This window comes from Antedon mediterranea, chromosome 3 (assembly GCF_964355755.1).
Source record: "Antedon mediterranea chromosome 3, ecAntMedi1.1, whole genome shotgun sequence".
Lineage (NCBI taxonomy): Eukaryota > Metazoa > Echinodermata > Crinoidea > Comatulida > Antedonidae > Antedon > Antedon mediterranea.
In genome coordinates, this window is record NC_092672.1 from 22307278 (window position 1) to 22324696 (window position 17419).

The window sequence follows — 17419 nt, forward strand, 5'->3', positions numbered from 1 at the left end:
ATAACGTGTATGTTAACTATATAGGTGCCCTGACGGATGACAATTAATACTTATCATCCGTCAGGGCACTACGTTACACAGTGAATTAACAACGTGTATGTTAACTATATACAGTAGGTGCCCTGGCGGATGACAATTAATACCTATCATCCGTCAGGGCACTAACAGTTTCACAGAGTGAATTAATAACGTGTATGCTAACTATATATGTGCCCTGACGGATGGCAATTAATCCTTATCATCCGTCAGGGCACTACCAGTTAGGCCTATACAGTGAATTAACAACATGATATGTTAACTTTATAGGTGCCCTGACGGATGACAATTAATACTTATCATCCGTCAGGGCACTACGTTACACAGTGAATTAACAACGTGTATGTTAACTATTTAGGTGCCCTGACGGATGACAATTAATACTTTTCATCCGTCAGGGCACTAACAGTTTCACAGTGAATTAGCAATGTGTATGGTAACTATATAAGGTGCCCTGACGGATTACAATTAATACCTATCATCCGTCAGGGGCACTACGTTACACAGTGAATTAACAACGTGTATGTTAACTATATAGGTGCCCTGACGGATGACAATTAATACTTATCATCCGTCAGGGCACTACGTTACACAGTGAATTAACAACGTGTATGTTAACTATTTAGGTGCCCTGACGGATGACAATTAATACTTATCATCCGTCAGGGCACTACGTTACACAGTGAATTAACAACGTGTATGTTAACTATTTAGGTGCCCTGACGGATGACAATTAATACTTATCATCCGTCAGGGCACTACCAGTTACACAGAGTGAATTAATAACGTGTATGTTAACTATATAGGTGCCCTGACGGATGACAATTAATACTTATCATCCGTCAGGGCACTACCAGTTAGGCCTACACAGTGAATTAACAACATGATATGTTAACTTTATAGGTGCCCTGCCTGACGGATGACAATTAATACTTATCATCCGTCAGGGCACTACGTTACACAGTGAATTAACAACGTGTATGTTAACTATATAGGTGCCCTGACGGATGACAATTAATACTTTTCATCCGTCAGGGCACTACCAGTTTCACAGTGAATTAGCAACGTGTATGTTAACTATATAGGTGCCCTGACGGGTGACAATTAATACTTATCATCCGTCAGGGCACTACCAGTTACACAGAGTGAATTAATAACGTGTATGTTAACTATTTAGGTGCCCTGACGGATGACAATTAATACTTATCATCCGTCAGGGCACTACCAGATTCTTAGTGAATTAACAACGTGTATGTTAACTATTTAGGTGCCCTGACGGATGACAATTAATACTTATCATCCGTCAGGGCACTACGTTACACAGTGAATTAACAACGTGTATGTTAACTATTTAGGTGCCCTGACGGATGACAATTAATACTTTTCATCCGTCAGGGCACTACCAGTTTCACAGTGAATTAGCAACGTGTATGTTATAATAACTATTATAGGTGCCCTGACGGATGACAATTAATACTTATCATTCGTCAGGGCACTACCAGTTACACAGAGTGAATTAACAACGTGTATGTTAACGGAAAACAACGTGTATGTTAACTATATAGGTGCCCTGACGGATGACAATTAATACTTATCATCCGTCAGGGCACTACCAGATTCATAGTGAATTCAGACCTTCGTTCATATCGATATCCGAACAACGTATGCTAACTCAGTGCATGTAGCTAACTCAGGACTGAGCTAACTAGGTGCCGTGACGCAATAAAATATAAGCAAATTATGATTATCCGAAGATTAAAATTTTGCAACAGACGCTAAAAGTATGATTCATGGTTTTGTAGTGGAATTGCATGAACATTACAAAGGTAAAACGAGAACAACTTTCACCATCGCGTTGCACTTACACTGTAATACTAACAGTAATCGAATAATTGTGCAAATGGTAAAATACGATCTATGAATTGCGGTCCATCTATCCAAGGAATTAAGTGCGCATGCGTAAAATATATAGGTGCCCTGACGGATGACATTTAGACTCTTCCACTGAACTCGCTGTCAACACACTGCGAAATGTTCGCCATCTTATTATATTTATCACTTAATTGCCAGAATGTATGCTTCATTTTCCCCAAAAAAATGTAGAAACTATAGAAGGCAGTGTTATAAAATACGATTACACAATATATATATGCTTATTTAGTTTTGAAAGGCAAGAATGTTTTCAGCTGGCGAAATAGAGGTTAAATTAATATTTTCTGATTCTAAAATGGCCACAGTTCGATCAAAGTATTCGCGGAAAAAGAGCGGTTTTGAAAGGCATTTTTTATTGTGATAAAGGTAATATATCGGTGGCTAAATCATGGGAACATGTTACAGAATGGCCCAAAACTGTATGATGTGGGTGTGAGAAAAAAAATTAAGCGAGAAGTCGAAGATATAACAGTGTGGTGCGAAACTGCAGTGGCGCCGTATATAGGCCTAGCCTAGCCTAACTGGGGCCTACTAGGCCTAGCTAGGCCTAGATTTATTGGACCTGACCTGCATTATCCTACATAATTGCCTGTACCTAGCCTAGCTAGGCGCCGCCTAGTAATTGCATTAATTTAGTAACTTACTTTTTTGCCTACTGGAATGTAATTATTGCTTTTTTCCATCAAAATAGTTGTCATTTTGATAGGCGCGCCTCCTCTCACTTCCCCTGAACAGTTTTTTTCAATAACACCAAAGAATATATTATATCACAAGAATGAGTAATCCGCGATTTTCCCTGTAACAGTAATATTGTCCATGTGGTAGGGCGCCGCCATAAGTGTGGATGTATCTGGGATGTATACAACTTTTTGTGAAGGTTTCACTAATCAAAGGCTGGACCACCGGAGTATTTTCCGATGATAAAAATGTTATCAACTACATGCCAACATCATGTTAAATACTATTTGGATATTTAATTGTTCGTTTTATGCAATTTATTTAGTAAAAACTGCCGTATAAACAGTTTGCTTTATCAACCGGGCGCTACGATAGCGTGACCGGGCGTGTTGGTGTTTACGCGTTTTCACGAAGGATAGTTTAATAATATTCCTATATTTAACTTGTTTCTGGTAAAACAAATAAATGTTAATGACATTCAACATTTTCTCCTATTAATAACATGTGTTTTATACTAATTTATATCATAAAAACAATACTTAATTTACCGGGCGTACAGTAGTACACGGCAATGGTAAAGAATATGCCGTGCTGAGTAATATTCGTTGATTTTTGGTGTTGCTGTGTTAGGCCTTTTTTGTGAACTAACTTAGCATGTTAGTAAATAATTGTCTGTAAAAGTGAATAAACACTAGTTTGTTAATAAATATGTATTATAAAATAGTTTACAATTGCAAAAACTATCATCATAATTCTATTTAATGCGACATGTATCATGTCTATTAAATCAAGTCTTATTTAGTATGTATACATCCGCCCTTATGAGGGCGGGCATCATTCACTGGAGCTCTCTGTTACAAGTTTCTCATGCAAAAATCGCGGAATACTCATTCTTGTGATATATATTCTTTGATAACACCGCCGCGCGCCACCTATAATAATAATAATAATTTATTTGGAAAACGCTTTTTGAACAGCGGCACACATAATAATGGTGCATCCTTAAAACAATTAAACATACAATATAAAAAATATGAGTATAAAAATAAAGATAAACTAGATTAAAACAGATAATACTCAGATAAAACGGAAGTTCGATAAAACCAAATTAAAAATAAACTGTAATACTAAAACCAATTAAATGCAACCCACATATATAAGCTTGGACACTAAATTAGCATATCAATTAGTATATGAACAAAGGAATATACAGTACTTAGAATCTATGTTAAGATATACACATTCTTGATACACAGTGTCTACCAGCAAAAATAATAAGGAACAATAGGAACCCAAATTAGGGACATCAATAAACAGGAAAGCATAGATTAAATTATTTCAGCTGTGGTGAATTATTTGATGACTGTAAACAGAATTAAGATAACTAAACCAACTTACATACAATAAAAAAATTTAAAAAAATCATTCGATAATGTTAGACTTTATACGTTGTCTAAAGGCCCATGCTTTCTTAAGATATGATTTGCAGAATTTATCAAGAATGTCATGGGCTTTGTTTACCATATTAATCGACATTGTTGGAATGAGAACAGAACAATCACCACCAAGTATAATCATTAAGATAACTTCTGAATTATTTAACTGGAGTGAATTCCATAGATCTGAAAGACCAGAATCATTAAGGTTTTGTTCCAAGCATTCAAATTCTGAAATTCGCACTTCTTGTAGTACTTTACAATTTAACATAAAATGATATAAATCTTCAGGTTCATCCTTACATAACATACAATTACCAGTATTATTCATATCCCATTTACTTAATCTACTTTCAAGTTGAAGAGTATTTGACCTTGCCTTAAATTTCAATTGAGCACCATGAAAATCAGTTTTAACAGTAAGATAATTTTCTAACTCAGGCATTTTTTTAAATTTAACATAAAGTGATAATGATGGTTTGGTACAGCTTTTATTAAACCAATCCAATTCATACATTTGACGATTAACACACTTAAAAGATTTAAACCATGCTGAATCTTTAGGTATGTTATTTGAAAATACATGATTAAATCCAGTATTATTCAGAATACTTTTAATTGAGTTTAACCATCGCCATTTTATATTAACATTATTAATGTTAATATATAATAAAGTATCTAATATATAATAAAGTAATATATAATAAAGATTTAATATATAATAAAAATATAAAATAAATAAAAATTTAATATATAATAAAGTATATAATAAAGTATCTAATAAAAAAATAAAAAAAAACCGCTGTGTACCGCCCTCTCTGTTATGACTCGGTGACCTTAAAATAAACAACAGCTATTTAATTACACATGTTTTTTGCTATGGTTTTTGCGATCAATCAATCAACAAGATATGTTTGTAGCTGTTACTACACCCATAACATATTTTTACCTAAGTTTAAACTGCATGTGACGTATATAGATGATAAAATATTTGCTGATATTTGGAAACCGGTAAAACCTGTTGCTGCCAAATCTTCTTTGTACTAGGCCTAGCTAGGCCTAGACAGCAGAACCTGGTCTGGTCCTAGTTAAGTAGAACTAGTAGGCCTGTCTAAACTAACCCTACCCTAGACCTAGGCCTTTATTTTGGAAATTAGATTTTTTCCGCTGTAGCCATACTGAAAACTTTACATATATGAATTTATGATATAGGCCTTAGTCTAGGGTATGCAGTATTTTTATAATTTACATGCACAGGTCAAAATTAACAAATTATGCATTATGATGGTACAGTACGGTAGTACTGTAGTTTCCATAAGTGCTCCGTTTAAGCACTGAGTGAGTACATATGTTATGCGCGATTTGAACGATTTGCGCAATTTGAAATTGCGCAAAAAAAATCCTTGCGCAATTTGAATTGAAACATGTGTTTCAAATTGCGCAAGCAACGTATTAAATTGCGCAAGTAATCTGCAAATTGCGCAAGGTTTTTCGACAGATTGTGAAATCATGCACACCCATATTTTTATAGTAATTTCTAAGAATGATTCAAAATTAAAGATAAATATCGCATTTCCTTAATTTAGTAGTGCAAATATTGTTATAAGTTAGCATACCGTCGAAGAACCGACGAAGGAAAACGAAGCGGTGGTGTTCCACCAGGCGGGCGCGGCGCGGGCGGCCGGCTATACTGCTCTAGCCTAGCTAGGGTTTGGACTACTGATACTGACTAGGTTACATGGCCTAGCTTAAACTAATATTAAAAACTTAAAAAGTGAGTATTAACATTATCTTCATTGAAATGGTCTTATTTACCCTATATAATAAAATACTAAATTTTAAACTCCTCTGCCTAGGCCTAGCCTAGCCATGTATGGGAAAATTTACAGTTCGTTTTCAAATTGCGCAAAGGTGTCATATTGCGCAAGAACTATCTTGCGCAATTTACAAATTGTGCAGCGCAATTTAAAATTGCGCAAAGATTTTCTTGCGCAATTTGAAATTGCGCAAGTTGATTGCGCAATTTGAAATTGCGCAAAAAAATCCTTGCGCAATTTTAAATTGCGCAAGAATTCTTTGCGCAATTTCAAATTGCGCAAGGATTTTTTTGCGCAATTTCAAATTGCGCAAATCGTTCAAATCGCGCATAACACATATATGGTATGTAATTTAAATGTGAATGGGAAATAGAGAGAAACAAGCTTCAAATTGGAGCTACTGTATAGTACATATAATATTAATAATAAAATGTGAATTGTTTGTGTATTATTTTGTAGATTATTAAAAACAAAGGGTGTGACAATGAAGAAGGATTCACAGACGTTCTGAGAGTCGTAAGTAATTGATGTTTTAATTTATGTAATTATGTTAAGTTATCTGGCTGATAATGGTACAAGTAGCAAAATACAGTTCATGTGTGTGTTGTAGCAGAATACGGTACCTGTATAGCAGAATATGGTACATGTGTAGCAGAATACGGTACATGTGTATCAGAATACGGTACCTGTGTAGCAGAATACGGTACCTGTGTAGCAGAATAGTGTACATGTGTAGCAGAATACGGTACATGTGTAGCAGAATACAGTACATGTGTAGCAGAATACGGTACCTGTGTATCAGAATACGGTACATGTGTAGCAGAATACGGTACCTGTGTATCAGAATACGGTACATGTGTAGCAGGATACGGTACCTGTCTAGCAGACAATTTTCCTTTTTTGTCAATAAACTCTTCTAGGAATAAAACAGAATTTGGCTCATGCAGACAATTTTCCTCATAGTGGGACATTCAAATGCAAAACTATATTTTCTTTATTTTATTTCATACCATTAAACACATGTTATCTCACTAACAATTCATTTCAGGTTAAAACAGAAGTAGAACGTAGAAAATCACTTGGCCGAGATTATTTAAAGAGAAAAGAGACAATTTTAAAATATTACACACCACTCAATCAAGAGATATACAAACTACAGGTATGGAATTAAGTAGTAAAAAAATGAAATAAATATTTTACCTGTTAACTACACCCTGCTGATGGAATACAACTATGAATGCATGTCTGATTTTGTAAAGACCAACTATTACAACAAATGTTTAGCTTGACTACTACAACTGACAAGGACAACTTCCCCTTTAGTTATATGTTTAGTTAAATATCTTGACTAAAAATATTTGAAATAGTTGGAAAGTTTTACTTCTTTATGGTATTATATTTTCTCGTTGAGATTGTTATAGATTTCATTTCTGAGCCTAAAATTTCTGAAGTTGGTTGAACATAGCAAGCAGAAAAATGCATCAATGCAAAGTTTGATAAAACTCATGAGTACTGAAAAAGGTTTGTTGATAGTTGACCTATTGTAATCAAATTCTATAAAAAATTAGTAAAGGAGTCTAACTTAAATAACTGTACATTGTGAAGCTCATTCTGCCATGGAACAGTAATCGAAAAAGATAAAAATCAAAGCTATACACTAGTAGAGCAAGCTTTCCTATATGATTAAAACTATTTGACGAAAAGGCATATTTCAAACACATTAAAGGAAAAGTTAAGCACACAAAAAATGGCAAAATTACATGTTTTTGCATTGTTATTTTGTGAACAATGGATGTTCTATAACTCAAAATGGCATTCAAAAACTTGCATATTTACTGTAATTACGTTTTCAGTGTTCTCCCCAGGATTCAAATCAAGCGTCACGCTTGGGCCCCCCCCCCCCCCCCCCGAGGGGGGAGGGGCATTCCGACACTAAGTACTTGAGTCACAGCCCCACCATGGTTGGGGCTGTGGCGAAGCGATTTTGGGTAATTTACACCCTAGATGGCCGGAAATGGTACTCTCGCACATAACATTTATGTTGAATGACACCTCTGGTTTGGCCGGAAATAACACTTATAGCGCGCTAGCAAACAACAAAACGATCGTAGCCAACTTTTTCCGCCGGTAAACATACGCGAAGAAACATTTTTTGCGTTCATTACGAACGTCAGGGGGAAGCCCCAATGAAAAAAATAGGCCTAATCTATTAGCCTACTCATCAGTAGGACAACTCTAGTTGGCCGGAAATTACAAAACTCTTCAGTAAATATTGGAAAAGAGTAAATACGCTCTCCTACATAAAAAAAAAACAGTTAAATGTGAAACATAAAACTTTTATGTTTCACATTTAACTGTTTTTTTTTTATGTAGGAGAGCGTATTTACTCTTTTCCAATATTTACTGAAGAGTTTTGTAATTCATTTAAAGAAGAAATAGAACATTTTGAAAACACAGATTTACCAAAAGGAAGACCAAATACAATGAACAATTATGGTGTAAGTGTGGCTACCGTAAATGCCCTGCTTTGCATAAACTAATCAAAAACCCCACCTCAAATATTAACTCCCCTACCCCATTAACATCATTTGGTATAAATGCCCCTCATAAACATTAGTAGGGTAGGAAGGAGGGGTTACCGTGCACCCCCATGATGTATTTTTTTAATGTACATTTTTGTAATCCTGAATATATATAATTAACATTTTTTGATGTTCCCAAGACAAAATATTGTCCCATGGGGTCTTTTGGGGGCCATTTTGGTGGCCATCTTGGATTTATCAAAATCATAAATATAGACGGTACTTGACAAAGGCTGATCATAGAGGTCTGATTTTGGTCTTAAATTGTTCAGAATATGCACATTTCTATGTACTATAATGAAAAGTTTTCGTTCAAAATGGCCGTAAATGCCACTTTTGACCTTTGACCTTGTTTTTACATAAGGGTCATATCTTGGTAACCCCTGGTCATAAAGATTTTATTTTTATCTTAAATTGTTCAGAATATCCATATTTATATTAGCTTTAATGGAACATATTTTTGAAATTTGACAGGAAATATCATTTTTGACCTTTGACATTATTGCATAACGATTTTTGCAATAATTTAGACTATTTTTGTATTTTGTGACAATTGTAACAAAAGGTGTGTACACACTATAACAAAAGGTGTGTACACACTATAACAAAAGGTATGTACACACTATAACAAAAGGTATGTACACACTATAACAAAAGGTGTGTACACACTATAACAAAAGGTGTGTACACACTATAACAAAAGGTGTGTACACACTATAACAAAAGGTATGTACACACTATAACAAAAGGTGTGTACACACTATAACAAACGGTGTGTACACACTATAACAAAAGGTGTGTACACACTATAACAAAAGGTGTGTACACACTATAACAAAAGGTGTGTACACACTATAACAAAAGGTGTGTACACACTATAACAAAAGGTGTGTACACACTATAACAAAAGGTGTGTACACACTATAACAAAAGGTGTGTACACACTATAACAAAAGGTGTGTACACACTATAACAAAAGGTGTGTACACACTATAACAAAAGGTGTGTACACACTATAACAAAAGGTGTGTACACACTATAACAAAAGGTGTGTACACACTATAACAAAGGTGTGTACACACTATAACAAAAGGTGTGTACACACTATAACAAAAGGTGTGTACACACTATAACAAAAGGTGTGTACACACTATAACAAAAGGTGTGTACACACTATAACAAAAGGTGTGTACACACTATAACAAAAGGTGTGTACACACTATAACAAAGGTGTGTACACACTATAACAAAAGGTGTGTACACACTATAACAAAAGGTGTGTACACACTATAACAAAAGGTGTGTACACACTATAACAAAAGGTGTGTACACACTATAACAAAAGGTGTGTACACACTATAACAAAAGGTGTGTACACACTATAACAAAGGTGTGTACACACTATAACAAAAGGTGTGTACACACTATAACAAAAGGTGTGTACACACTATAACAAAAGGTGTGTACACACTATAACAAAAGGTGTGTACACACTATAACAAAATGGCATGTTTTTTTGTTTAGTAATGTATGAAATATTTATTTTAGATGCCCCACGGTACAGAGGGTTACTTGTAAATTTAAAAATTGGTGAACATATGAAAAATTGACATAATTCGTTTTTGCTTTAGCGTACATTCTAGACTCCCCGACGAGGGGGTTAGATTGTAGTAATATAAAGCAAAAAAATAGTAAAATTGGCTGCTAGTCAGTGGGTTTTTGCTTGAATGTAACCATTTATTTTGTCATTTTATAAGTGACCAATTTATTTATTTTTTCATTTTTTTTTTCATCTTTCATGTTTTTTTGTGGGACAATACATCTTTAATGAAATTGTTGTTAATATAAAAGTTGCTTTCAAAAGACATCAGACCTCCCAACTCTCTCCCTAAAATACAATTTATTTTGGATTAACCAACAAAATATCCAAAGTTGTTAAAAAAAATGTTACTACTCTAGAAATAAACTGAACGTAAGATATTCATGGATTGTTTAATAAGTGAAGTAATAAGTTTGCCATGTTTACTATTATAAATAATAAGTGTTCTTGGATTGGATGTATTTTTTTTGTAAGTAAATATTATAGCACCCCTCTATAGTGTGGACATGCTTTTATAAAATCTTCCAATATTTCTAAGTTGGGAAGTCCAAAACCTCCGTATAATGGTTATCTTCTAAATTATATTAATAATTAGAGCATAGCATTTCATATTTGTATAGAAGCCTTTACCAGTGACATTGCTTTAAATCTTGATTACTTTACAGATTCACATTTTTATTTCTTGCCAGGAAAAGTCACGCCCAAGTAAGAGAGACAGAAAGTACAAAGGAATAACATTTCCTGGTATAAATTGGGGGAAAAAAATTTTTCGTCAAAAGGGAAGTTTTTCTCTAATCAGTTTATTGAGTTTGGTGATTTACGAATTGATTTAGAAATAATTATTCATGTACCACAAACAGCAAAACCACCACAAATAGTGGTAAGTTCATTTTATTTTTCTAACAGCTATACAATGTCAAGTTAACTCAGTTCATCTAATAGATAAATTATGATTTTCTTATACTTTATTTTGTATTTAATCAAATTTTAGAGGTGAATACTGAAACACCTGCAAAAGCTAAAGATGTGAGTACTACAATATAGCATTTGTTGACTGTTCTATTTAACTCAACTCTACATCCTCAAAAAGAATAATCCATCTTTCTTTCAACTCACAAATTCATTACTTGTATACTGTTTAAAATGAGGAATTAAATCTATTATACTTTTAACATTATAGCCCTGGCGAAAGAACAGTGTTTAACTTTTCCTTATTCTATTAAGATCCAGCCAATGATAACCATTGACAGTAATTTGCCTTCGAATTTATATACTTACTTTTAACATGGTATATAACATTACACTGATATGAATGGTTCAGAAAGTAAAACATTTACCTCTATGTTATTTATATAATATTTGTTATTTTTATTTCTTGTGCATCAGGTTAGCAAGAAATCAACTGCAGAAGGTAAGTGTGTAATTAACTTAAATTCTTAATACGTTAATTGTGCAAGTATAAAATAATGGAACATGCTGAGTGAATAATAATAGAATTAGTGAATGATAAAAATGATGATTCACAAATAATAATAATAAAGTTGATAAAATTAACAGTGAAAGTGTTTACTACAATGAATCAAGATAGCCTTTCTACCCAAAGAAGAGCCATTTAATAACTTTTTACATCTTTTCTTGTTATTTTAGGTTTAATTAGTTTTATCTTTTAAACATTTTAATTGTAGAAAAAGTGATTTACTGAAATATTGTTGCTACAGTATATAAGTGCATTATAAATTTATTTTTTATCTTATATAAATATCATGTGTAATATTTTACTGAAATGAGAAAGAGGTAGATCACTATTCAAATTGTCATTTAAGTGCAATAATGTTAAAAACAAAAACCAAAAATTAGGGTGAGACCACGAAACACAACCAAAAAAAATGAACGTAAAGATATAATGATAAAGATAATGACAACAGAAAATTACCACAGAGAAGATGTCATTGATAATAGTAACATTTAGACAAATTATAATAGTTGTAGAGATGATAATGATGATATATTCAATGTCTATTATCTTTTTACATATATTTAGTCTATTTGATTTGTAAACAATATTTTTTACACATTTTTCCCGTTGATTAATAAAGGAACTGAAGATGCATCATTGAATGTTCAACAATCGTTGGATAAATATATTATTCAGGAAATTTTTTCAAAACAAGATGTAAAACAGTCTCCTTTGGAAACTTTTAACATTTGGGATCACGGGGGACAGTTAATCTATCAAGGAATACATCAGGTAAGTTTTGGACATTTTGTATGTTTGTATGGTCTATTGTTTGTGTATTAACAGTTTTAATGCCTAATTATGGCAGTATCTTATCTGTATCACATGGATAGGATTCTGCTGTGTGTAGATAGGTGGGAACATGCCCACTGTAAAGATTGTTGTTTAGGCCTTCCACCTATCTTAATGTTAACAGATTACCCAACAAACCTCTGTGTATCTCTTCACACACCCAATCTATAAGTTTTGCAAGCTATCCATAGACTTCTCTCACTACATGTGAAGTGAATTTGAAGAGCTTTTTCTCTATTTAGCACTCTTAACTATTTCTAAAGTTTACTTTTCTTTATTCTAATATATTTGTATTCTATTCACATTATTTCTATATTGCTGTTTTAAGAGATAAGTATTTCTTTGATGATATGCGGTCTATATGTTCTGCATATATTTATTGATTTTAGAAAACACTGCATTCTATTACATCAGTAGGCTTTAATATCCTTGTCAAATAGTTTATAAATTATTGTTTTTATTTTGTATGCAGATCTTTGTGACATCAGAGGCAGTTTATGTTGCTGTCTTTGATTTGAGTAAAGACCTCGATGATCCTGCAATAGTAATAGATCCCAATGGGGTAAGTATTTCAGGGGTATTAGATTAGATTAGATGTTGTTGACAATCTCATTCATTGGTTAAAAGTAAAATGCTTGCATTGCATTGCAATGTAGCTGTGTCAAAGAATGTCATACTTACTTTTATATATATAGACTAGTGCTGTTCCACCGTACCACGCCGAGAATGTTAAAGAGTCACTATCCAATCGAGTTTGAACAATACCATGAATGGTTAGGACATCTGCATATCAGGCAGAAGGTTCCGGGTCGACTTTTTTCTCATTCTCACAGATTTCCTCATCTTATCATTTCAAATTAATTAATTCAATTTCAGTATATCACCGGGTGGTTTAGAATTTATTCTGTGCCTGTAATGTTTATATATATGTATATAATAACCTAAAGTTGAAATTATACTATTTTTGTTTGCTGCTAAAATAATATACAATTTCTTATAGATTTTTATAGAAAATTATTATTTAAATTTAATAAATTATTTTTTACAGCAAGAACGTGAACATCATTGGACAAATCGTCAGTTTTTACTGTCTTCGATCCTGTCAGTTTATTCCCATAGTCGTATATTGGGAGAGAATAATGAGAAGGAAGTAAATTTACCTGCTATCCTTGTTGTTGGCACACACAAGGCAAGTCTGGGAGAAACAGAAGAAGAACAAAATAAAGAGGTTAGTAATAATCTATAATAGGTTTGTGTTTACAGTTAATACAAAGCTTAAAATATTTGTCTTGGGCACATGTACCACAGTGGGTATAGTACATTGAAACTGTAGGACTAATAATCAATCAATTTACACAGTTTTAAATCCACCAAATGTAATTTAGCTTTTTGTGCAAATTAAGTTGACATGAAATAAAACAAGTGATTGTCAAATTTGAAATATATAAAGAATATACTTGATGAAAATGAAACATAGAAGAGGACATTTGGACTTTATTAATATTACTACATGTTAGCATTTTAAGGTTTTAAAATAAACTTTTGGAAAGAAAAATTAACAATTCTTTTTGTATGTTTAAATACGGTGCTGTTTTTATTGTCTTTTGTTTGTATATTATGTAGTGTTGTTTAATTTTTGTTTAATCTAGGCCGAGGTGGTTTTACAGAAAGTTAAAGATTCCCTGAAAGGAAAACCATATGAAAAACATGTACTTGGATACTATGCTGTTGAAAACAGTAGAGAGACTACAGACAAGAGCTTTAGTGCTCTGAAAGAAGTAATTCAAGATCTTATGAACCATTTAAAACGGTCTATTCCATTAAAGTGGATGCGTTTTAGATGTGAAATGTATAATCTGAGGAAGGACAAATTGATATGTTCTGCAGAAGAGGTATTTTATTATAATTTTTTTTTTTAGGGATAGCAAAACTTGTTCAATAATAAATATTGTGAAGGCTTTTCTTTAACAACACATTCAAGACTGTCTGCTCTTGAAAACAAATCACCAGATTATATTATACTTGTAATTGGTGATGTTAATAAATGCCACCTTAACTATCCGGGCTATGTTCAATACATTAATAAACCAACTAACTCCCGTACCACTTTAGGTGCCTCGAATCATAACACAATATGTATGTTGCCAAAATACAGGCAATACTTTAATAATAAATTTAAGCCTGCTACAATTAAATACCGCTCCTGGACAAGAGATGCAATGGTCAGTGTACTATGACAACACTGACATAAATGCTAGTGTGACTGTCATCAATGAATACATCAAGCAATGCCTCAACAATGTGATCCCAATTAAACATAAGAAGTCATACTTACACAACAAACCTTGGATGTCTAAAAATATTGCAACATACAAAAAACAGCGTGCCTTTGCTAATAACGTCTACAGTCTCGTGAAACAAAAAGAAATTGGAAATTCAAATACTCTCTGAAAACTATATTCATTTACTGTCATTATATGCATGAATAGAGTAAGGGATGAATAGCATTAAATAACAATTGTATTCATTTCATACTTGGCACTTGTCTGACAAACTTAGTATGCAGAGGGTGAACATGTTTAAAACAGAATTGATTTTGATACACTGTCAATAGTCATTTGGAAATGCTTTTAGAAATTTGCTTCTCACTTCAAGGTAAGTATGGCAGGCACAATAGAATACCATTCACAAACATATCCGAATACAAAATTCGAGCCAGATGTGGCTTGTGGTAAGGTATTGTATTTGACCTTGAGTGCACATCATTATTGTGTGGGTTACAAAAGCTTGTATATTTATTAAAATTTTAAACACATGCATTTTTGTTGATTTTAGGTTAAAGAAATGGCCAGACAAAACGGAATTGATGATGAAAGCCAACAGTTAATTATGCTTAATTTTCTGTACGACCTTGGTGACATAATCTACTTGCCTGATAATGAATTATTACGGAATCAATTGGTGTTGGACCCAATGAGTCTTGTTCAGTTTGTTACAGCATTTGTGACAGTGGTTACGCCTGATGAGTTTAAAGTAAGTGGGCTTATGTTGTGAACAAAACACTCATTCGTTCAGAAGTTGACAGATAAAAAAATGCTAGATTGGTGAAACTTTTAATTAGTCTTAAACTTTCTCTAATTTATCTGTAAACCCCAACACAATCAAGTTTGTTTCATTTGACACAAATGTTCCAATTGTGGTAAAACATGTGATGAATCTATATATAGGAATACTTTTAGAATGTGGTACGCAATGTCGATACTGAAACATACCCACACACAATAATATTATGCTGCTTTGCAGCAGGCTATCTCCATCTACAATAATTGTTTTGTGTATGATATAATTGTGAAGGTCCACCCAAATTCATCAAAGGTGTCAAAACAAAATTGGCTTTGTTTAAATTTGTTTCAATATTTGGACAATTTTTTACTACATACATGACCACCATCATATCTGCAGGTATAGCCCTCCAGTACACATATACAATAGCTTTGTCTACATTTGTTTTATGCCAAAGCTTCATTACAGTATTTAAGAACCATTTGAGGGCACTTCCTAGATACAGGATACGAAAAGCAAGCATACCCTCTAGTTAAATTAATTATATTGGTTCTCATAAAAATTCTCTTCTTTCTCTTAACATTCCTTCACTACTGGTTCATGGACACAAAAGTACATTTTGATTGTTTTGTTATTTTAGACACCTCAGTACCGTGAAGCCTTTAGAAACCTTGACAAAGGCATACTGGATGAGATGTTGTTAAAGAAATTGTGGGAGAAAAAGGGTATTGATAGTGAGAAATTTCAATACCTTGTTGACCTGATGATTCGATTTGGTTTCATTTGTGAGAGAACAACTTCCATCAGCCAAGCCAACACAGCAAGTACATCTACAGTAGGTTTTTTTCTTAGCTTTTTTACACAAATTTATTTTACGACCAATATTTTATATGGTTTTTTTTTAAGAACAACCCTGTTGATGACATACCCTTACTTCTGAGAGGTAGTTTAAATGGGATATAAAGGAATTTTTGTAATTGATGAAAGCTGCTTACGTTTTGCCCCAATAACGCAGTTAGGCCGTCTCAGTCTTCAACCTTCCTTGCTACTGGCCTGATTTTAACAAGACTTAGTATTAAAGATGTTAGATACATTTCTTTAAGCACTATTATTTTACTGTACTTGTTTAAAGTTTGATCAAAGCAGATTAAATTTTATTGCATTTTTACACATTTTGACATTAATTATTTCAGAAATCAGTTGTCAAGCGATCATTTTTTGTACCACTACGACTTGCTTTTGAGACGTCACCATCCAGTGAAGTGAAGTCTGTGCATGATGGGCACTATTCTATCAGTATCTATTACGACCTTTGTGGACATCTGCCTGACATACTGTTTCCATATTTAGTGATTGATTTCATTAATGAATATCAGAAGGAGACAGAAGATGAACCACAACTATCCCATAATCATGCTGAGCTCTACATAGACCAATGTCATAATGTGATTCTGTCTCTTGTTCAATTGGTAACTAAAGAAGATGAACGAAAGTTCATGTTAAAGGTGACATTAAATCTTAAATTTAAACTATCAATAGTGTAATGTTATATTTTGGTGCTATTAAATATGTTATATACAAGTGTGCGACAATAATGCATGCAATAGCTTTCAAATCCTAAAATTAATATGCTACAACAGATCAAGTGCATATAAAAACTAGAATGGCACTCTGAGAGTTCATACCTCCGCCTACTGTAAAATTCTTAATGCTGCGTGTGATTGGGCTAATTTCACTACAACAATTTTTATGCAAGTTTGGTGTAAATTTTATTTAACCAGCCTTTCAACTGACAATAGTTTCAGTTGACTATCAATAGAACAGCAACGACAAAAACAAGAAATTGAAATTCCAGTTTATTTGTTACTTTGAGACTGCTCGCCATCTTTTGAAAATTCTCTCTAATCTTTTAACACTAGCAGATCTGAAATAATAATAAAATGTCCAGAATTGGCATCCTGAGATCC

At 33.1% G+C, this 17419-nt stretch overlaps 2 protein-coding genes across 2 annotated transcripts in view; both read left to right on the forward strand.

Moving 5' to 3' along the window:
• LOC140045042 (uncharacterized) overlaps positions 1-17419 on the forward strand; it is a 97317-nt gene that overhangs the window by 76327 nt on the left and 3571 nt on the right. Inside the window, exons 11-18 of the mRNA XM_072089772.1 lie at positions 11468-11492; positions 12178-12329; positions 12862-12951; positions 13438-13617; positions 14039-14281; positions 15225-15422; positions 16093-16287; positions 16646-16957. Of these exons, the coding sequence (XP_071945873.1) occupies positions 11468-11492; positions 12178-12329; positions 12862-12951; positions 13438-13617; positions 14039-14281; positions 15225-15422; positions 16093-16287; positions 16646-16957 (1395 nt within the window). The remainder of the gene's footprint in view (positions 1-11467; positions 11493-12177; positions 12330-12861; positions 12952-13437; positions 13618-14038; positions 14282-15224; positions 15423-16092; positions 16288-16645; positions 16958-17419) is intronic.
• LOC140043297 (2-oxoglutarate and iron-dependent oxygenase domain-containing protein 2-like) lies at positions 4924-10914 on the forward strand. The gene is made up of 5 exons (XM_072087796.1): positions 4924-5093; positions 6948-7058; positions 7321-7420; positions 8273-8397; positions 10771-10914. Exons 1-5 carry the CDS (start codon positions 4950-4952, stop codon positions 10912-10914), a joined length of 624 nt encoding a protein of 207 aa, XP_071943897.1. The 5' UTR covers positions 4924-4949.

Excerpts from the sequence above, each read along its gene's own strand:
- LOC140043297 (XM_072087796.1), top strand. The coding sequence starts at position 4,950 with ATGTTTTTTGCTATGGTTTTTGCGATCAATCAATCAACAAGATATGTT. Across the intron at positions 5,094-6,947 it reads TTGCTGATATTTGGAAACCG|GTTAAAACAGAAGTAGAACG; the intron begins GTAAAACCTGTT and ends AATTCATTTCAG. Across the intron at positions 8,398-10,770 it reads ATACAATGAACAATTATGGT|GAAAAGTCACGCCCAAGTAA; the intron begins GTAAGTGTGGCT and ends ATTTCTTGCCAG.